General features: G+C 39.3%; 4 protein-coding genes across 6 annotated transcripts; 3 read left to right on the forward strand and 1 right to left on the reverse strand.

Moving 5' to 3' along the window:
- Positions 1-10: 10 nt before the first annotated feature.
- On the forward strand, positions 11-3176 carry LOC110052779 (uncharacterized). The gene has a single exon (XM_020758951.2). It carries the CDS (start codon positions 919-921, stop codon positions 1882-1884), a length of 966 nt encoding a protein of 321 aa, XP_020614610.2. The 5' UTR covers positions 11-918; the 3' UTR covers positions 1885-3176.
- Positions 3177-4148: 972 nt separating this feature from the next.
- LOC110052776 (synaptotagmin-2-like) lies at positions 4149-11065 on the forward strand. 2 transcript variants are annotated; one of them, XM_020758947.2, is made up of 4 exons: positions 4149-4400; positions 7756-8420; positions 9171-9297; positions 9786-11065. In XM_020758947.2, coding segments are annotated over exons 1-4 (1104 nt in total). In that variant the 5' UTR covers positions 4149-4399; the 3' UTR covers positions 10097-11065. The 2 variants fall into 2 exon arrangements, with proteins under 2 accessions (XP_020614606.2, XP_089127692.1); XM_089271566.1 differs by lacking the exon at positions 4149-4400 and having other exon boundaries at positions 6606-8420.
- Positions 11066-11863: 798 nt separating this feature from the next.
- Positions 11864-18518, reverse strand: LOC110052772 (kelch-like protein 23). The gene is made up of 2 exons (XM_020758941.2): positions 18353-18518; positions 11864-15281 (listed from the first exon to the last, which is right to left on the reverse strand). The coding sequence occupies exon 2, from the start codon at positions 15114-15116 to the stop codon at positions 12621-12623; it is 2496 nt and encodes an 831-aa protein (XP_020614600.1). The 5' UTR covers positions 15117-15281; positions 18353-18518; the 3' UTR covers positions 11864-12620.
- A 41-nt stretch (positions 18519-18559) lies between these two features.
- On the forward strand, positions 18560-22290 carry LOC110052773 (kelch-like protein 23). Of its 2 annotated transcripts, none has more exons than XM_020758942.2 (2): positions 18560-18724; positions 19446-22290. In XM_020758942.2, the coding sequence occupies exon 2, from the start codon at positions 20183-20185 to the stop codon at positions 22037-22039; it is 1857 nt and encodes a 618-aa protein (XP_020614601.2). In that variant the 5' UTR covers positions 18560-18724; positions 19446-20182; the 3' UTR covers positions 22040-22290. The 2 variants fall into 2 exon arrangements, with proteins under 2 accessions (XP_020614601.2, XP_020614603.2); XM_020758944.2 differs by having other exon boundaries at positions 18560-18709.
- The last annotated feature ends 260 nt before the right edge of the window (positions 22291-22550 follow it).

The following is a 22550-nucleotide window of genomic DNA, read 5'->3' on the forward strand; positions in this document are numbered from 1 at the left end:
AACGGTCAAGAACGTACAGCTTAGCCTTAGGAAAGTGTTGCAAAGTTTTCTGATTAGTCGATTCTAGTGGGAAACTCCAATTTTTAAGGAAGATTTGCAAATTTTCCCCCAATATGGTAGATAGCCAACGAGGCACGTAGCTCCGAGTTGGTTATAATCATGTCACATCCAACAAGCCCGAGTGGAATAACTGTTTTATTTAAAAAGCCCCCGAAATATATAAAAGTAAACTAAAATACAAACACCCCCAAAAAATGACCCGTACGCTTATCATATTTGTAGAGCATTGTATAATAGTTCATATACCATGGTGACTAAGCCAGTGAAAACTCTTGAATTGCATTATCCAATGATCCAGTTTTTAAAAATATCGTATGGTCGATATCTCTCTGTTTGCCGCCCGCGTTAACTTATCAATCAGACAACACCTGTCATTCTGTTAACTCGACAAAACACCTGTTCTACCTTCAGATCGTTTTGAATTTAAAAACGTTACAGACGATAGCTTCAACTTCACACTTGACGGCAAATCAACATTGGTTTTGACGCTTTTCAGACAGCTCTCATTCTGGATCAAGACATTCTAAAAAACAATGGCAAGTCTGGTGCTCTGAAATTTTTTCACTGGTAACTTGTGTACAAGGTTAAACGAAGCGATTGTTAAGGCCTCAAGCAAACAAGCTGTCAAGTACAGTACAATATACTGGAGGAAATAGCTTCAAGTTTAAATCAGTGGAGATCTTTTCGCCTTCAAAAGTAGAGGCTTTTACATCAAACGAGAAGAGAGCTTTAATTGATAGAACAGTAACAATCGAGAGCTAATATCTATATATTAGTTTCATTTCAAAGGAAGAAAGTCATGACAGCGCCAATGATATTTTATTTTTTAAGTAAACAAAACGAAAGAAGCTGGGAAATATGTTAAACACACAAATCACTTCGTATCTAGGAGCTGGACGACAAGGAGCAAGTTCCGAGAGAGCTAAAGAGACAAAGGAAGAATCATTCCTGGGAAAATCAGGAAAAATTGCAAAGTTTTCTCACAGTAATCGATGTACGCAATCTCGTGTTTGGATTGAATTTAAGAAGGCTGGTGTATTTTGTAGTTCCACAGATAGTTCTTGCCCGGAAATATGGAGTCCTTCGGACGAAGAAAAGCGAGAGAAAAGCGACATTTCCGCTAATCCTCACAGCGAAGAAGCGCGAGGACACTTTAAGTCGAAATTTAACAATCGCACGCCGTTATCTTTGCACCCTCCCGTTCCTATGGTAACAGATAACTCGGATTTATTTCCTAACACTGAGGATGTGAACCCTGAGGAAACAAAGCGAATTGTGAGAAATTTAGAAAAAATTCGCGTCGAAAGAAACAAGACAGGCATAGAAAAATATGTTTTTCAACGAGACGGTAATGAAACCAAGGGCGAGAAAACTATTAAATTGGCACGCGAGAAAAACACGCTTCCAGAAGTCATTATCAAGCATCGGTTACATGAAAGGGAAAAGCAGCATTTTCTGCCAAGACTGAATGACAAAGTTTGGTCCGCTCCGCCGTCTTCGATGGATAGACCAATCGTTTTTGATAAAACAATTCCATTAGGTAATCAAGATTCGAGGGACCCATTTACAACCAAAAGAAGCGTACTTGCGTGGAGCGCATGCGTAGTTCCCGCTACGCTAGTTGATTTTCCAGCTCGCAAGAGATCGCCTTTGATGACGTCATTGAAGAGGCCTCGAAAACGAGTCCAAAACAACATGGCGAACTCATTAAGAGGTACTGGTAAGCCGGCTGCCTACACAGAGCAGAGAGCTCAAGTATTGCCCCAGACATCAGCAAGGAAGTCGTTATCTAGACTCCTTTATCCATCACATCATGGCTACTGAAGGAAAAGTTTGGGAAAAAACAGAACTCAGTACGAATAGAAATATAAACTGAGAATTTCTTAGAGACAAGAATACAAAGAAAATGAGAAAAATGTGCTAAAAACTATTAAAAAATTGTAATGCAATAAATTATTGGCACGCAGAGTCACGTTAAAAGTTCACACGGTATCATAACACATCCGTACCAAACTTTTTACGTTACTCTTTGGTTGCAAATATTTTATTATATTATATTTTTTAGCATTTTTAGCATCATTTTTTTATTTGTATTTTATATTCGTATACCATTTTTTCTCTCAGTTGACTGGATAGTGAAGTTAAACAAACGTTGAAGCATCGTCATGGTCATATGGTCATTATGGTTTAAAGTTTCCGACATTTTATTACAATGTTTTCTTGCTAAATTATCAAGTCTACGAAAAACAAGCTCTAACTTTTACTAGTTGAACTCGAGTATCTATCGCTACTGAAGGTGAAGTAGCCTTGATTGAAACAACAAATTTGGTAGTTTTGCCCACTGTGCTCCTCAAAGAACTTATACGTTGGAACCGGTACCCAAATGTGTGGCCAGTTTGGTAATAGTTTGCGACTGTGATGGGAGTAAAGGCCAAGAATTTTTTAATCAAAAGGATTTGGCAGCTTGACTGCCGCTTTCGAGTAAAAAATTAATAGTTGTTTGCCCCGTTCTCATTCAACTATACTATAAATCGTGGTAAGCTCTCCTTTTCCGTGAATTAAAAGACGTTGAGAAAGCAAAGTAAATGCTGTGGTCTCTTAAAATGCTTTCTCAAGGAACATGAATGGGACCTGGATCACAAGTTATTATCAGTGGCTGGTCAATGGGAACCTCAAAGCGGGGTCGAGGAGAGGGGCTCAGAGAGTCTTGGTCCCGCCATTTGTGCGGAAAAAGGGCCCGCAAAGTCGAACAATTCTCACGGTCAGCTACCTACTCTGTCGACCAGGCCCCTTCGTCGTTTACTCCGGGCCCCTATCTTACCCAATAAACCTGGATCAACCTCGCCAGTGATGGATTGCACGATCCAGTGGGGATTCAGAGAAAAACACAATTTGTTCAATCCATCAAAGTCTGTAAACATCGGTAAACAATAATAGAACTACCCTGTGTAAACAAAAAAAAGGTCTCAACAAAATAGAAAGGTGTTAACAACATATCTCCAGCTAATAATAGTGTCTTGCTTTTTAACCTGATGTCTACATTACAATGTGATGAAAAGGACATACCAGGTTTGATAGCGAAAAACAAAATAAATTTCCGCTCAGTCTGTTGATCTGATCACTGTTTGAAGAAGCAAAATCTACGGGATTAAATTTCTTCAATTTGTTATAAATCACCAGGGAAGTCGCTAACACTAAGTGCGGAAGCCTGAATTACAGTCGTAAATCGTTATTAGCATGAAAAAGAACAGTCTTTGAGCTTACAAGAATACAAACACAGCTTGGAAGCAATGATGTGAATGTATTGTGATGCACTGTGTTTGCGCGAATCAGCTCAACTTGAACTACTACTAACCACAAAGGTGGTACTTTTCGTAGACGGAAATGACCTTTTTGAGCTGACCGAAAAATTTTGAAAGCACCAGAACGAAGGTTGTTCAATTAATCAAAAAAGTTAGTAATTGGTATGCCTCACACGACATAAATTGCCGTATTTATTCAAAATATAGAAATGCATTTTATGGAAAACAATTAACACGCGTATGCGACACTCACAACAAGAAATAGATTAAAAGGACAATGTACTCGAGACATTTCCATCAAGCCATTTGCACACATTTATTTACAAATTTTCATGCAAATTTGTGTTTTCGAGAAATATGTTTTCTTGGGAAAGCTTTTAGGTGTATACACTGGGAATTCAGGGGTGACAAATTTCCGGTCCGGCTAAACATTGTCCTGACTGGTAAATATATTGAACATTGACTGTGATTATAATGTCAAAGAATTGTAATTTAGTATAAATGAACGGGTTGAACTGCCGCCCCTTGCAGTTTCGAGGAAAGGCATTTGAATTTTATTTATGCTAGAAGTTCCTGTGAAACCTTGAACAAAAGATAATTTCTGTTTTGGTATCTTGATCATTTATTCTATTTCCGATGCAGGTTTTTAATCTAGGTATTGCCGCCGCTACTTTAATGAAGATGGCAACCAAATAAATCCATACTTGTCGATGGAAGATTAAATGTTTTTCTTCCTCAACCAATCACAGCTCGATCTGTCTTAAACTTGCAAATGAGGCACTCGAGACCTCCAGATCTGCAATAATGGCTTGAAATGTAGTTATCAGGCTCAGATAAGCATCGCACCTTCTCTTGCAGCTTAGAGGCATTTCGATTGAAGGTCAAAACTTTCAAAATCGACAGGGCAGAATTTTGCGATTTCGTGTGGCAATTTTGGACCCATTTTGCGCTGACGGTCAAAGCGGTGAACGAAATACACTCGGCTATAATTGAAGAAAGGCGTTTGCAATGGACAAACCTCCGGGATTTTATCACACAGTAAGTAGATCATTTGCCTGTATTTGCTAGCTGAAACTACAGAGGTAGGTTCTTACCAATTGGTAAGATCTTTTGGGCAGCTATGTGTTTGGCTGAAAGGTGCGGCACTTTGCATGAGAAAATTTTGTGCGTGTGCTAAGTTGGAAGCTGGCCTATTGCTTTTGAAATTAAAGTTACTTGTCCGCCTTTAATTTGTAATGACCTGTTAGGGATTAAATCCTACTTATATTGCTTAAAAGCTCGACAAGGATTTACTTTCCATATTCTACCCCACACAAGCTGGGTAACACTCCCGTGCTCGACAAAAATTCACTGGATCAATTTTTCAGCCGGAGTTTCACCAGACTTAACAATTAATCTTTTGTCTCGAGAAAGCTTTTTCTTGTAGATTCTACAATGGTAGTGACAAAATTATTTCAAGGATTTCGCTAGAGCCGGATTAACGTGCAAGTCTGCAAATAAAACCCAACTGCCGAAAGCAATCGTCCGTATGTGTTTGCGACAGCACGGCGTTTATGAATAAAGATTTTAACCCGAATGCCAACTTCCTAATATGCCGCGTTAATGTTAGTTTCTAAAAGGAAGTCGATGCCATTTTCTTGAATATCTAGTTCTATTAGAGCAATGCTACGTACTTAAACTTTGAAATCTTCCGGTAGGGTATCCTTTTGTTGACAAAGCCCGAGGTTCGTTATAGTGCCACGAAAGGAGCAATGGTTTCACGGGCTTTTCTGTGAAACATGTTTTGTAAGCATGGTAGAAAAACAGTTGCTGCTTATTTCGTTACGGGTCTATTTTATATTTCGCAGTTTGTCATGTCGTGAATTTATTTCACTTGAAGTTTATGTTTTTCCAGAAAAATCGTGTCGTATCCAGGAGAATTTGTATGAGTAATTACAGAAATATATGCCATTTGCCGTATTTACCTCGCAAGTAAAGCTTCTGCCTTGAAATCTGAATTGCAAATTTAGGTCAATATTTTGAGTTTCTTTCAAATTTCAATCAATTGGTTGTCCTGGGAAACTGAAATTATCGCTCAGAATTACTTTAAAGCAGAATATAAAAAAAGTATCCAAACAAGCAAAGATTTGAAAGTGATAGATAGAATATGATACTTGAAAAAATAACAGTGAAATTCGCGAGTGGGTTCTTTTTTGTGGAGTGCTGTTCGCCTGAACTTGAGTAAAGAGTTTTTATACTAAAGATAAAGCTTGTGTCACGAGTGTTATGGTCTTTCGCGGGATTAAGCTCTCCCTTGAACAAATCTTTTTTTCTTTTCAGTTCTATTTTGTTGTCTGCATGACCCCGCTTCTTTATTGAAGCCGAGCTTTCCTTTTTCATGGATAACAAATCGTTATCGTTCACATAAACACTTGACTTTGTTCTGAAAATAACTAAGTGGAAACAGGTGTAGATGGAGGGCAACCGTACATAAGCACATTTCAGGATGAAAATAAAGATAAAAACAAGGGTAATAACTGCCTTGGGCAAATACAATTTTGAAATAGTATTTTCAAGGTTTGGATTTGCGAACCCAACGAACGTTTTAATGGTTTCGTCAACATTGAATGTAGATCTATTTTTTAAGTTGTTCTTTTAACCAGATATTATGGTTTCCTAATTAACGGCAAAAACCTCTTTATCCATTCAAACAATTTCTTTTTCACATTAAAAGAGCTCAACATGGTTTCGTCAACATTGAATGTAGATCTATTTTTTTTAAGTTGTTCTTTTAACCAGATATTATGGTTTCCTAATTAACAGCAAAAACCTCTTTACCCATTCAAGCAATTTCTTTTACACATTAAAAGAGCTCAAAAGACTGAGAATCAAGATTTGTTTTTAAAACACGCCAAGAATCCGCTGAATGGTTCGCTCCCGGCTGCTGTCGTTCCAGTGAACCACTTTCGTTCTGAAACAAGGGCGTTTCCAAATGAAGCTGGGAGGGTTTCTCATTCTGTATTTAGCACGAAAATCGGTCGCTGTAGTCCAACAGGTCATTTTAGATGGGGGCAAAATCAAAGTCCTATCAATCCGGTGATAGAAAAATTAGGTCATTTGGATGTTCAAATCAATAATCGAAAACATTTGTTCAGACTCAGTTTTTGAATGTTGTAAGGACGTTTTGAAGCTAAGGAAGACTTCAAAAATCTAGGTCGCTATTGACAAGTTGTAATGAAAAGCCGTTTTCTTGAGTTTGTAGTGCTTAAGTCTGCGCTTATTTTTAAAGGGATTGAGATTGATTTTTGTATCTGTGCAACCTTTTAAGACATGCTAATGTAGGTTGAGCATATAAAAGACCATAAAAGTGTGCTTTTTCCAGTTGTTTCTGTTGTCCACATTCTGTAAATATACTATTCGGCCATGCATAGGGCATTACAAGAGAAAAATGTATGGCGGATTGAGCAGGAAAGATTTAGGAGGCCCTAGAAAGGAACTAGCCTGCAGTTTTCTGAAAAACAAGGGAAAGGATACTCATGTTTCAAACCCAGAGGCTCAAACCAAAGCAACAAGGGCAATGTTGAGGGAAATTATAATGCCTCATCGATCCTGCTGACTGAAATCAGCTTCATGTTAAATATCACCGATATCATATTACTATTATATTCCCGATATGTCCGTCTGAATTCATCATTTTCATTTAACGTATTTAGACTCTTGTCTGAGCACTTGGAAGTAGTTGCTTAGAAACAAAATGACTCCAATAGGATTTCCCTTCTGTTCTGTCAAAACTAGCTAATTGTCGTAGCTCATTAAAAATCCTCCCGAGAGAAATTCAAATCCCTTAGGCAGCGTCTACACTACGTCGGAGAAACTTCAAAACGCAGCTTTATTTCGACACACTAATCCGACACGAAACCGGAACTTTTCGAAAACGCTCTTCAAACCGGAGGAATTTGAAAACGACGGGTTTTCGTTTTCGTGTGGACGGAAAACACTTGACAACGGAGCTTTCTGAGAACGATGGCGTCACGGTAATAAACTGACCGAGTTTTCCTCAAACACAAATCCGAAATGACCAGAAATTGTTGCGTTTTCAGAGTGAAACATCCGTTTTCAATCCGGCGTGGCGTGGACAGGGCCTCAGATTCTCGTTTCTCTCTTTGTTCATGCAAGAAATCTCATTAAAACCAGCCAATAAATAAGTGGGGTCTTCTTAAACTTCTTATAATTTGATAATATGAGTTACCTCTAGTCGAAACAACACCTGAATCTGAGTTTCGTGTGAGTATAGCTGTGTAGTTTTCGTTGTACCAGTGTAGAGGACAGTGTGTTAAGATGTCTGTAACCTTGTCACTCTGTATCACTCTGCGCAGAAGCTTTATATTTCAAATAAATTCCCTTTGTTTTGTAGTGGCCGTGAAATTATCTTTGGTCTTAGCGGTAGTGGTCGGGGTAGCCTCGGCCCTAGCCGCTGCGTTATTAGCCGTGTTGTGCAAGTGCTGCTGGGTATGGTGGCGATACCGCAGAACACATCGCAGACGCAACCCTTCTCAAGAGACTTACGTCATAAACCAAAAGAGCCATTGGCCAGCAGGAGGGTTTACCTATCAAAGTTACGAGAACGGTTCTGTAGCTGATTATGACAGCATCTCAAGCGGAGAAGAGCCCTACATTGTTGAAACACCCGGTGACTTTGGAAAACTTCAGTTCTGGCTTGATTTCAACAAAGAGGAAGATGTGTTAATCATAGGACTGGTGCAAGCCAAGGGAATTATTTGCAGAACGAACGTCCAAACAGCTTACGTTTATCCTGTCATTCAGCTCCGCAAAGGCGACAAAAAATTGGACGAGAGGGAAATTGAAAAACAGAAAATGACGTTCGAGCCGCAGTGGAACGAAGAAGTGTTGTTTTCGTTGGACGGGAACTCAACCGATACACTCTCGTTTTGCATACAATTGATTGAACTGGACGCGTTTTCAAACTCGCATGTGATTGGTGAAGTGGAGTTATCCCTGAACGAGGCAGACTTTGGGACGCCGCAGCCCGTGTGGTATGATATCGCGGGCGAACCGAAGGTAATAAACATCACTTAGAAAATTCTCGATCTGCAGCATTTCCTACACCATTGAAAGTTGAACTTGGCTGGGAAATAAAATTCCTTCTTAAAATCGTTGAGCGCCAAGGGTCACGCAAAAAGTTTGGAACGAACTGAGTCTTTCTGTGCTTTTAGAATATCAAAAACTAATTTAAAAAATATCGAACTTTGATCTGCGTTTGACGTTTCGACGTTTACTTCACGTCATCATCAACTCAACTGAATAAATAAAAATGGGCACGATTACGTTACACGAATATAAAATAAATATCCACTAAGAATCCTCAAGAGACACGAATACAAAGAAAACAACGCTAAGAAATGTTTAAAATTCTACAATAAAATATTTGCACGCAGAGGGTCACGTACAACAATCTTTAAATCAGCTTTAAATGAATTTTGATAATATTTAAAGCATCATTGTCTGTAAGCTAAAGGACGGTTATAGACAGTGTTGATCTTTATTTTGCTGCTCTCGGAGGCCTGGAAATCTTTAAGATAATTGCATTAACTTTCAACGACTCGTTACTGAAACAAAGAAAGTGTGCATGCTATGCTCAGCTCTCTTTCAAAAATCTTATCATGTCTTTCATGTCATCTTTTCAAATCTACTACTGAAGAATTACTACGAAAACACGGCCTGCGTTTCCGTTTTAAAATGGCGATCAAAACAATGGACTTTTATGCTATGAATGACTTATCAGCTTCCTTTCATTATCTTTCACTGCAGAAGCCACCTCACGAGTACGTTGGTGAGCTGCTTGTCTCGTTAAACTACTTCCCTACCACTCAGCGTCTGACGATTGTCATCTTAAAGGCACGAAACCTGAAAATAGAGTCTACATTAGGGCTATGGGGTAAGTGCCATACTATATGACGTCATGATAACCCTATGTTTAACATCAACTGGCTTTTGTTTATGGCGCTTGACTAGCTTTTAAGCGAGAACTGAAGCCTGTAGAAAAGTGATATTACCATAATTGTTAACTCCATTAGAGCGGTTTTCAACTGAGTGTCGTAAAACCAAAACCAAAATAATCACTCTAGCCAATCACAAAGGACATATACAATAGAATGAGCCAATCAAAACTCGAAGTAATTACAGGCAGCTGACGCAAAGCGCGGCAAAACGAGTGCGAGCGAGTAACGATTGGTTTTGGTTTCACTTCTGATTGGATGAAAAATTGGCGCGAGGTTTTTTAAGCCAATAGCGTAGCGTAGCTGATGCAAAACCAGTTACTTTTCGACACTCAAGTGAAAACCGCTCTAGCAGTAAGACCGATTGGATAAGCAGGCGAATTTAATTTGGAACACTGCATGATCGAATCTTTTTTTTTTATCGCAGGCCCCGCTGTCAAAGTGTTCCTCATGTTGAACAAAACCAGGTTGGGTCGAAAGCGAACTGCCATGCAGAAAAAGACATTAAATCCCGTTTACAACGAAGCTTTCACATTCAAAGTTACATCAGACACCTTACAGAGAGTTACCTTCAAGATCCTTGTTGTCAATAAACACTCACACGGCGCCGATCAAAATATCGGTCATGCGTTACTCGGTCAGCAGGTGACCGGAAGTGGATTTTCACATTGGAATCACATGTTAGCCTCGTTGAGGAAACCCATTGCCATGTGGCACCCCATAATTCCTGGCGCGTAAAACCGTGCTGGGCACGTGACTTGCGAGCCTACCTGTATTAACGGTACTTTGTATAAAGGAAACTTTGCTATTTATTTCAATTGTTTGGATAGAGAATGAATCGGGAAAAGAAAAGAATATAAATTGTAAATATTACTAAGGATGGTTAAATGTAAAACATAAGAGTAACGTTTCTTTTTAAAATGTGGGTGTTTGACAGTGCAGGGCATTGTTAATTAACGTTGCGACGTTTGAACTTTTGAACTTTTGAAACTGGGTTCATATTTGTGAGTGACATGATCACTTCGTTCCTTATTTAAGACAAAAACTTATTTCTCTCACATTAAAACTAACCAAAACTCGTTCACGACCTACTAAGTTATTTCAAATTTATGAACTGAACAAGTTATTATTTACATAGAAAATGGTTTATTTTTAAACGGGGAGACACTCTTACTAAATTTACCCACTTGCCCCGTTTAGAGTTTATGTTAACCATGTTTTTGGTTACATGGTCATTCCCGGCAAAAATTTGCAGTAAATACCAAATTTAGGGTGTGCTCGTGACTGAAATAGAAAAGCTGGGGGAGAGGGGAAGGAATGGGAAAAATGGGTTATTGAAAAATTAAACAGGGCGTACAATTTTAACTGCAAGTTGCGTCAAAAATGTTGAGTTTGGGTATAGATAGTTTTTGAAAGAATTGAAGGGTTTTGTTTGTATCAAAGGCCATGGCAACAAATAGGGCTTTATGCAAAAGCAGGCCAGTGGCTGGTCCAATACCTGATCTCTCAATTCCCACCCTAGAAGGGTCTGCTTGTCAGGAGTGGGGTAGGGGAGGCGTTGGTCAGACAGTGGACGGGTCAGTGCTATGAACCAGATTGTAAATTCTGTATGACAGAGTAATATTTATTGAAAGGTCGTGCATCAAGCCCATTGTAGGAACTCAATGCAGAGACTGTGAAAGGCAATAAAAGGGTTTGTTCACCTGCGCTGGCGTCCATTGTTGTTAAGCTACTCTGTAACTTTGAAAGAGAATTCTTAATTTCCTTGTTTTTTTTCTGTCGACCTGTAATGGCTGGCTGGACAAATAATTCTAATAGGACTGAGTGGAGTCCAATTCGTATAGGTAATTTGGAGCAACTTTGGAATACCCGAACACTTATCATCGTTATGCATCGACTTTTTCCCCGCCCGTATACGTCGGAGTCGCCAACTGGATGCTTCGTGATCTTCTGAGAAAATGGACCGTACGAACTTAAGCTTAAACATTTTCCGCAGTGTGTGTGGAATTTATTCTTCTGTTAATGTCTAGTTTCAGGTTACTGAGATTCAACTGATCCTTAGAAACAAGCAAAAATACCTTGGAAGATATTCATGGGAGGTGATCACGCCAAGACGCCCACCAAACTGTAATCGTCTGTTTTCCAAGAGATCTGGGTGGCCTGTGGGGGATGGAGTGCGGGAGTGTTCACGTTCTACAAGGGTGAAGTGGGACTTATCAACATAATATCGACTTGCATAGAGTGAGAGGGGTGGTTATATTGGATCTCCAGTAATTCAATAAAACCCGATAGTAGCATTGTTTCCGCCCCATCACGATGAAGAGAACCGTCGTGGAATCGGCTCTTTTTTTCTTCAGTCAGACACTAATTGAAATGCGTCCTGTAAATAATGAAATAAACCAGATTCTTCGCAACCGATATTGTTGGGTATGTTGGAGTTGAACTGTTTGTTACTCGTTTTCCGAGCTAGCACCGATGATTACACAAAACACAAGTGACACTACATCAGATTTCAGATTTTAGTTTGACTTTATCAGAGCAAATCCTGTTTACACTGACAAAAGACAGACACTCTAAACGCCAGCGCGGTTTAAAAGCTATATTTACACAGAAATAAAAACTCTCTTTAACAAGAATGGCGGTAACGTGGCCCATAACCTCAGTCTCCAGTCCGAGGATTAATAGCAATTCTTTTGTTTTTCTGTCGTTTCAAGCGTTGAAAAAAAATAACGGATTCTTACTTTAATTTTAAACAACATATAGTACTGTTTAAAGGTAAGAATCCATCTGCATGATTCAAGACTATCCAGGTTCAGTCAATCTCGGCAAATATTTACATCGCCTTAAGCTCGGCAAAAATTCGAATTTTCTGCTAGCAGTTACCATAAAATTTCAATGACAGGAACCTCAAAAATACTCCCCTCCCCCGAAAATAATTTACCAAGATTTTTTGGGGCAAATCCCTATAATAAATAAAAATATATATAAATTCATCCACTGTTCTTTGGATGAAAGGTAAGAGAATTAATCTCCAATAAAGGCCTCATTCCCAAGGTAATCCCTATGAAGTTATTTTTAGACCACTTCGGATTTTGGAAATCCTAAAAGAGTATCTGTATGCAATTGAAAAATTTCCGGGCTTATTATTGAAAGGTTACGGTACTTTAAAAAGTCAAGTAGCCTGTGAACAGGCTCACCTCTGGCATGGCACCGGAAGACGTGAGAACCAGCCAGCGGGTGTAATCTCAATCAAGCCGGATCGTTAATGACTTTTGGAAACGTCGCCAGCTGAGTAATCTTTGAGCGCTTTGATCATGTCTCTTCTGCTCAGAGGCATAATGGCGCCATACGATATGTCAGTGGGCCAAGTGAACAACGAATGCAACGTCCTAAAATCACCAGAATCCGGATCTACAAAGTAAAAGTCTGCTTTGCACAGTCCATCCGCACACGTGCTAAAGTCAAGGACAGCTATTACTCCATTGATACATGTCACATAAGGTCGCGTGATCGTCTCTTCTTCGAACTTGGCCAAATCTTGTTGTGCTGCTCGTCCACTCACATCCGTACTCTCCACACCACGCGCTGTTCCTTCCTCTCTGCTTCCGCCGGAAGTGAGATAAAGAAAAGATCCTTCGTCTGGGTTTCCTTTGAAGGTGTACATCTTACTTACCTGGATTGCGATCACCTGCCAGTCATCTGTCACTGGATCGTAGACTTCGCAGTCAGTTGGGGTGATGTCTTCACCTCGTTCTCCACCAATCACAAATATCTTGTCATTGTGGACAAACGCAAAAGCGCTGGATCGAGGCTGGTGCATGGACTTCACATATGACCAGCGGTCTTGCTGTGGATCGTACTTTTCCACACTCTTCAAGCACTCCCTGTGAGCCGAGCCATCAGTGCCTCCAAACACAAAGATACACTTATCCTTGTAGTTAACCGCTGTGAGTTCGTACCGCGGCTCGCACATATCTGCGACTGACGCCCAGGTCTGCTTTTCGACGTCATACCGTTGAACAGTCTTCACTTCCGCTACCTCTTGCATGGACATCCCGCCAATCAAATAGATATACCGGCCCATGGTGACAGCGGCGCAATCAAAAGTCATGGGTGCGGAAGGCTCTATGTCACAGGTTGGTGCAACACCAGCGTTTGGAATGAAATGTCGCGCAGTCAGAGGATTCCTGTGGAAAGCGAGCTTGGGATTGTTCCATGGCACCTGCACGTAAAGTCCAGAGCTGGTGTAAATCAGCGGGGTACCATACGCCAGCATTGACTTGTTATGAGGAATGCGAGCAATGAGAGACCAAGGACCTGCAAACGGAAGCCAGTAACACAGATTGTAGGAGTACGTGTAATGCAGTCTGTGGGTTAGTCCAAACAGCACAACGTTGTGGAAATGCGCCGACTTGCACACATCTTCGGCTGACACTTCTTCTTTCAGCTTGTAGCCAGACAAGGGGAGCAAGTCATCCATCTTTTCTTCAATTGCCAGTTTCTTCAGGTAGAGATCAGGAATAATACCCACATGGATGAGATTGAGAAGTCTCTTAAATGACTCTTCTCGCTCCTGCTTTGAATGCTTGTACCAGCGAATTAACGATTCTAACATTTGCGCCTCGCTTGCCACAATATCATCATTTGAAAGAAACCATCTCATGTCTTGGTCCGTGATGTCAAGAAAATCCCTTGTGAGCGCAATGCTCCAAAAGTGGTTACACATCAAATTTAACATTTCTTGGTAAACCTCATCGAGGCAATCAAAACTTCTCACCAGAGAATATATGAGCCAAAAATTGGACAACTTTAAAGAATCTCTTACAAATTCAATAATCCTTCGTTTCAAGCGCTCTATCAGCAGATAATCACTGGCTTGAAGCAAGCTCCTGACATTGTCAAAAGTGATGGAAATCTCCCCGCTGTAAAGAAAATTCAGTAGCTCCTCTATAATTGCCTCATCTATAACAGCAAAGTCCACATTGCTTTCATAAACCTCTTTCATTTCAGACCGAACAAGTCCTTTGAAGTAACAGCTGACAGCCGCCAGAATATTCTTATGAACTGGAATCACCAAGCCACTCCCTGTTGTTAAAGTAAGATCACAGAACAATCCATCGCGCTGAAATGCCAACAGTGTGGACAATAGGGCTCCTTGACAGTGCGAATTAAATGTTTTTACTCTGGGAGGTATTTCATCACTGGCGGCATTATTCGAAGCCAAAGCCATTTGTTTCCTTAATGGTTCCAATAAATCCGGCACACCAAAAATCTCCAAGGACTGGAGCATCGTTGTTGAAGTTTGATGATCCAGTTTACATATTCCAGTGTACAGTAAAGTGAGAATACTCTCCATAACACCAGGCTCAACTTTGGCTAATTCATGGCAGACGGCTTGGGAGCTTTCATTTTTAGAGAAATACTCCTTAAAGAAACCACAACTCGCAGCCAGTACATTTTTGTGAATGGGGAAATCCTTGCCATTCACTCTAATGGTAAAATCAGTAAAAACACTATCCTGTCTGAAACGGTTAAGTGTTTCAAGCAAGAAATGTTGGTATAAAACCTTTTCAGTATCTTCAGCACCCTCACTGTTTTCCTGTGTCGTTCTTGATTCTACGTCTCCTATATTGTTCTCCTCTTCACTTGTCGCCACAGATATCTCCACATTGCACGGTTCTATTTGTTCTATTGGTTCTAAAGGGTTTGCTTGTTCTTCAGCAGAAGAACATCTGCATTTTGTCAGTACACCACCCATTTGGATCAACACCGACACGAGTTAGGATTTACACAAAAACTGACTTACGAGTCACACTGCACACAACAATATCTTCTTCTCGGCACATGGGCAGGGTGTCCACAGTTAAGGTCATTTTCACTTTGCATAATTCAGGGAGCCAGATTCACAAGTAAATGTCTCAATCTAAAATGAATAAAGAAAACTAACTTAGCAATTACTTTGTTCTCGCAGTTTAGAGTAGTTTCTGGAGAACTATTAAAACCCAACACAAAACCAATAATTTAATACACAAAGGAAAGCTGATTAGTATTCTCAGATTTCAAAGAAAAAGCTACAAAAAAATGCATGTACATGCTTGCCAAATTGTGCAAAGCACACATGCTTAAGTACTATCATGCACAGTTTTAAGACTTGGAAAATAGCACGTACAGCAACATGTAAAAATGTTTCTGCAATCATTATTTTCCGAGTTTCACCCTCTCCAATAATTAAAAACTAAATTTAATTAAAGTTACAGTCGAACCTCTATTAAGCAGTCACCCATTTAACGACCACCTATTAAGCAGCCAACCCTTATTATGCAGCCAGTTATCAAAGTCCCAAATTTATTGTCAGTAAAATACTGTAAATAAAACCCCTATTAACCGGCCACCTCTATTAAGCAGTCATGGCAACCTATTGGTCATCTAGAGAAGGGTTTTCCTAATTGTCTTTACCCCTATTAAATGACCACCCAAAGTTTAAAAACTTTGTTTTGGAAAAGGTGATGACAGATAAGAAGAAATACAAGGTGACAAGTGATAAAAACATTCAAACACATGTTTATAATGATTGTCTTGATGTGACTCCATATTCACTACAAAATTAACCCGATGGCAAAAATATTCAAGGTAAACAAACCCCTATTAAGCAGCCACCTCCCATTTCCCCGAGGGTGACAGCTTAGTAGAGGTTTGACTGAAATTTAAAGCTCTATCGAATTTACATTTCCGTGGTTCTACTTTCATCAATTATGAATTTGATGAAAAAAAAGTCTCAACCAGTTAAAAAATACTATCATGTTCAAACTCACTACCCTGTGAGACAGAGATTCCCTCCTTTTTCTGCTCAGTGGGAGATGAGAAAGGAACTTCTGCTTATAACTAGTCGATCATTTGATTAGCTGGCATCTACAACTAGGGATGAATAATAGTACTGGGCCACGTTGTTCAAATCCCGATTAAGCTAACCCAAGATTAGCAATAATTTTAATTTCAGTTTTGTAACTTTTCGGTGAGGTTTTCTCTTTATATTGTTTGTCCTTCAGTTTTTCCTCTGAATAATCTCAAACTACACAAAACATAAGCAATTTAAAACACTTCTATGCAAGAAAAATTAATACTTTGGTTAACTTTTAATCCTGGAGTAGAGTTCATTGGCTTTCGAACAACCCAGCCCTGGTTGTTGACAAGTTTCAACCGGTTTGAAACTAACACGTGACAGATAGGATTCAAAGTGCTGTCCATTATCACAGATAGGATTCAAAATGTTGTCCATTATCAAGAATGCCAGCAATAGAAAATATAGAAAATTATAATAATATTATTGGCAACACTGTACTGACATGGGTTTACCACATATGCATCAAAATTCAAAACTTTTGTCTGATAAATAACTGGCAATCTTTGATCTTTTGGTGTTTGCATGGTTCCAGCAACTATTGCTGTACATTAATTCACCTTCACAAACTATTTGATGTCAAGGGAGCTTGATGTGACTGTTGATAGGTTAACAAATTTAAGGTTTTGTTTAAGCTTACACGTATTCCAAAACAGCTTGTAATATTTGCCACTAGCTTGCAATTTGAAAAGCATGTGCTAGTTAGATTACTATAATCTTAAATAAAGTCAATGTTGGTTTAATTCTTCAGTTTCTTTGTCACTCAGTATTTCATGGAACTTTACAAAATTTCTAGTTTCTCGAACAAATAAATAGTAGAAAAGCTGGAATTCAAGTTATTTGCATGACTCAGCCAAAATAGCTAGAAATTTGATTGTGTGTGAACATTTCCCATGACAAAACACAAAACATGCAATATATATGAGTTATTGACCAAGCATGAGATCAAGATGGATGGATATTGGCCAGGTTCTTTTTTTGGATGTTTACGGACTGAGACAGAGTCGAGGTCCATAGACACCCAAAAAAAGAACAATGCTAATATACAGCCATCTTGACCGGACAAGATTGGTCAATATAAGATTTATTATATGGAAAAAGAAGACTATTTTCTTTCAGGACACAGCAGGTAATCCCTAGCGGGCAAGATAGTGTCATCTTGCCCGCTTGAGTAGCCAATCACAGTACCGGATTTGCTTCATCCTGCCCGCCCACAGAGCTAGCCATATAATAAGTTGACATAATTTGAGCAAACATGATAGCAAACACGATTGAGCAGTTGCAAGCAGAGGTTCCCTCTCATCTCTCACTAAGCAGAAAGAGAAGGGAATCCTTGTGTTGCAGGGTAAATCACACTAAAAGTATCTCTACAACAGCATTTCAATTTTCTGCATAGAATATCATCACAAAAGTAATGAACTCATGTTACCCGTCAAAATAAAAAGATACCATAAACTGCTGCTTATAAGCTCTGGGCTTATACAACTTCGTACGGACTTTTAGATGGGCTTATAAACAAAGGCCAGGACTTATATCCAAGGGGGCTTATAACCGGGATAAAAAACTGTTTCCAAATGAGCTATAGCTGCATATGTCAATCAAAATAGTTTTTTCATTTATTGGTAATTAAACATTAAAACATCATAATAAAACGAGTTCAAAACAAGGAAGGCTAGAGCGGGGCTTATATCCGAGGGAGGGGTGGGGGCTTCTAATCAGATATATTTTTTGGTTTACAGATAGCTGGGCCTGTAACCGGGGGGAGGCTTATAAGCAGGGGGGTCATAGTTGGCAGTTTACGGTATTAGGCTTTTTATAGTTTGAATCATTCACTGAAATTATAAGCTTATATATTAAAGCTTAATAAGAATCAAAATGGAAGATCAGATAGCTTATAAAATTCTAGTAAGCTTTTGTTTACATCCTTCGGTAACATCTGCTCCTAAAAAAATGTACGACAAAATAAAGTTTACTTTATGTACGCTGTAGACTGTAGACTTGATAACTGGCATCTTACATGTTCATGTAAGCTACACGATTTTTTTCCCTCGTTCGATCTGATCTTCATCTCATCGATGTTATTAAAATTGTCGTACCTCATTTGTAATTTCCCATCCATTAGATAACAATGATCAGCAACGTTGCAGAGTACTACTTCACTTGATATCATTTGACGTTAAATATCGATCGATCAGACTGGGCTGTAAAAAAACACGAAAATGCCAAATTTCCGTATTGCGCCACGCCATGTTGAAAAATCACTCGGTTGGAAAAGACTGGGAACGAAACCCTCGCCTGACTTCGGATCGGTTTGTATGATGTCAGGGCGTCGGGGAGTGCTCGGATTGCCGTCCGCCATCTTTGCGGCAAGAGCAATTTTGTAAGATGTCTATGATGTGCTCAAACACTGACCATTCAAGGGGACAGATCAAATCCAGGTTCAATTCAGAGAGGTAAAAGTGCGCGAGGTAAAGATCTAAACATGACAAGCCTTTATTCAGTGCGTTTTGTGCATGGTAGCCGGAGAGAACCGAGTATCTATCTGTATAAATATCACATTAGGATTGTTAATGTTGCCTAGGCTTATATCAGGGAACTGCCGAAAATCTTCCTTTTTGCCGTAATAAAATCACTATATATTGGCCATAAAAATAAAACTGAAACAAAAAGATAGCTAATAGAAATGTAGTGGCTGTATTCAGTATTGACCCAAGTATACCATACCCCCTTATTAATTTCATTTGTTATTCATGCATTGTTATTATTAGTGGGCTTAATAACTCATGAATAAAAACTGTAATTAATACGGGGGTATGGTGAGCGGTCTGTGTTTAACCTCTTCCAGGGTCATTGTGTTGTGTTCTTGGGCAGAACACTTTACTCTCAAAGTGCCTCTCTCCACCCAGGTGTATAAATGGGTACCAGAGAATTTAATGCTGGGATTAACCCTCTGATGGACTAGTATCCCATCCAGGGGGAAGTCGAAATTCTCATAGTCACTTTATGCTACGGAAACTATGATAAGCTCTGGCTGTATTGGCCACTGGCCTGACACAGATAGTTGATTCTTCATAATTTGAAATATACTTGGGTGTGGTTTTAATACCTTGGTATTGTTTTCTTTTATTCATATACATCATTTTGTTACTCTAACCAGATCGAAAATGAATGTTTTTCTTTCCTATATAGAAGTTCCAGCTATGTGCCAACCAGTTAATCCTGCAATCTGACTTCTCTGCCCTTAGAGGAAATAATGGAGATTCTAGCTGTAAAGGGAAATAGTAAAATCTGTCATAAATGCAGATGTAGTGCTCATTGTACAAGCTTCAAGAGGACACTTCCATAAAATGGGTGCCTTGTTTTCCAAATGCAAATGCAATGATCTTGCAGCCACCACTGATTCAGACCCTACTGAAACACTAGAACGAGGAGAGTCATCCAAAGGGAAAAATCACTAATTGCCAAAATCGCAAAAGTTGACAAGTGAGAAGGCAGAAATTGAGCAGTACAGCATCTCTCTTGCAGAAACTCTCAACAGCTTCCAACATCAGGAACTTTTTGTTGATTTTCAAGTTGCTGTTAGTGGAGAAGATTTTCCTGTACACAAGAATGTGTTGGCAGCAAGTTGTAAGTTCTTTAGAGACTTGTTTAAAGTATCGGGAGCTGCAGCTCATTATGAACTAACAAATGTGGAACCGACTACTTTAGGAGATGTTCTCAATTTTTTTTACATTGGAAAATGCAGACTTCCGGGTCAACAGAAGGCTGAATCAGCTCTCAGCATTGCAAACTTCTTGGGTATACAGGATTTAAAGGAACCATTAGAAAGATACCTTTCCTCAGCAAAGGAGAGCTCTGCTTTTGACTCTACTGGCACCTGGGAAGAGTTCTTTTTTTGTCGTGAAGAGTCTCTTCTGAAAGCAATAATGGAATTTTGGGTTGAGGGATTGTTTTGTGACCTTACATTGACAACTAATAGTGGAAAGATTGTTCCAGTCCACAAAAATGTCTTAGCAGCTGTCAGCTGTTATTTTCAAGGGCTAGTCAGGTCTGACATGAAAGAGGTTCATGAAAACAATGTGGACTTTAGCATGGTTGATGAAATAGCTGTCAATGAGATATTGCACTTCATTTACAGTGGAGAAATTTCCATCACTTTCCACAACATAAAGAACTTGCTGCAAGCCACTGACTACTTGCTGATAGAGCACTTGAGAACAGCTATTGTTGCATTTTTGAAGGGTTCGTCAACCATGTCAAATTTCTGGTGCATATATGATTTAGTAAAATCATTTAATTGCCTGAGTGAGATCAACAGAGACATTCTACAGTTGACTCGTAGCAATTTTTGGGAAATCGCACAAGTAGAGGAATTTTTAGAAATTACTGAGGAAGATCTCAAGTACTTTTTGTCAAATGATGATATTATGTCCAGTGAGGCTCAGATGCTGGAATCTCTTATCCATTGGTACAAGTATTCAAAGCCTCAAAGAGAAGAATCATTTAAGAATCTTCTTCACTTAGTTCACATGACCAGTATTCCAGATTTGTACTTGAAATTTCTTGCTGAGAGAGAAGGTATTGATGAGTTACATTCTTACACTGGCCACCAACTTAGAGCAAAGGTTTCACTAGATGACTTGAAAAAAAGTGCACACTTCTACAACCTTGTTATGTTTGGATTGGCACGTGATCCAGATTGCCCTGGAAATCAGTTGTGTTACTGGCTTCCATTTGCTGGTCCTTGGTCATACATTACATACTCATACAGTTGTTTTGAAACAACTACGCCTTTGGTTTTCACCGGTGACGCTTTTTACCTACGGTTTTACGGGCTCGACCCTCAACTAACTTTCTTTAAGAACCCTTTGAGTGCTAGACATTTCAAACACAGCTCCTCCTTGTGTTCACCAACTTTGGTAGAGCGTGTTAGTGAAACCACTGCACCTCAGGATTGTGCTGCAGTTCCATTGGGTAGCAGCATCTATTTTATAGGTGGACAAGTTCATTACGAAGCCTGCAGCACTGTTCAACGATACGACATTAACACACAATCCTGGGAGGCTGTCTCAAGCATGCAAGAACGGCGCTACTACCACTCAGCAATCAACTATAGAGACAGGTGTATTTACGTCTTTGGGGGCATTGAAGGTGTGGGGCGTATAAACCGCTTTTACAAATCAACTGTTGAGAGATATGGTCCACAGCTAGACACCTGGTCATATGTGGCGTCTATGCAGCAACCTCGACGTAATGGGTTGGCTTGTGTTTCTGGAGACAAGATCTTTTTGATGGGAGGAGAAAGTGCAGAGTGTGCTTGTGCACCCAAATGTGAAGTTTATGATGCAATAACTGATGTATGGCAGATGGTTTGTTTCCAGATGAAAGAAGTTTATACTTTGAAATCATGCCAAGATACTGGTACCTTCAACAATGAAATGTTCTGCAATGACAATTCCAGTGCTAATAGTGATGCGATAGAATCCGACCCTGTAGAACTCAACGTTTGTATGCCACAAGATGAGGAACTCTATGATCATGCTTATCTCTATAAGCCCTCAGTGACATGTTGTAATGGTTGTTTAATTATCTTTGGTTTTGGTTCATTTTTAATGAAGAACTTTAGGTTACCATTTTACTTTGTGGACCCAGACACTGGCAATTTTAGAATCTTGTATTCATTGCCATCATGGCCCAGAGAGACGTCACGTGGGATCATTATGCCACTCAGTCGAAGGGACATGATCAAAGCACTCAAGGACTACCCTGGAAACATTTGTTAACTTGTCTTTTGTAAAAACAGACTGTGCTGTTTAAGTGACAGCAAGGAACAGTAATCATTTTGAGCGCAAGAAAAGGGAAACCATGACCCTGGTATTAACAGATATGATAGAAACTACAAATGTAAAAGGGGATCCCTTAGGAAATGTATGAGAAACTTTTGTGGGTTTGTCTGCGTGCCAAAAATATTACTGAAATTTGAAATAAGATTATGATAATAAGAAACAGGAAGACAATAAACTTATCAAACTTACTGTTTGGTCTTGTTTTCCTGCGTGAGCGTCCTTGCTCCCATGTCTTCCCATGTATACTTAATATGACGAGGTGTTTATTCAAGGAAGTTGTGTTCACTTACTAGAATATCTACGCTAAAAAGTGGAAATCATTAAATGGGAAGCTAAAAAGTTACAAGGAGAGAGATTTCTGCTTGTTTGGAGATCTTAAGAAAAGAGAATCACTGAAGTACATTTTATTTTATGATATTTAAAAATATTTTTATTAGGAAAATAGTTT

Source organism: Orbicella faveolata, unplaced genomic scaffold (assembly GCF_042242905.1).
Source record: "Orbicella faveolata isolate gen_17 unplaced genomic scaffold, um_ofav_v1 contig_1, whole genome shotgun sequence".
NCBI classification, from domain to species: Eukaryota; Metazoa; Cnidaria; class Anthozoa; order Scleractinia; family Merulinidae; genus Orbicella; species Orbicella faveolata.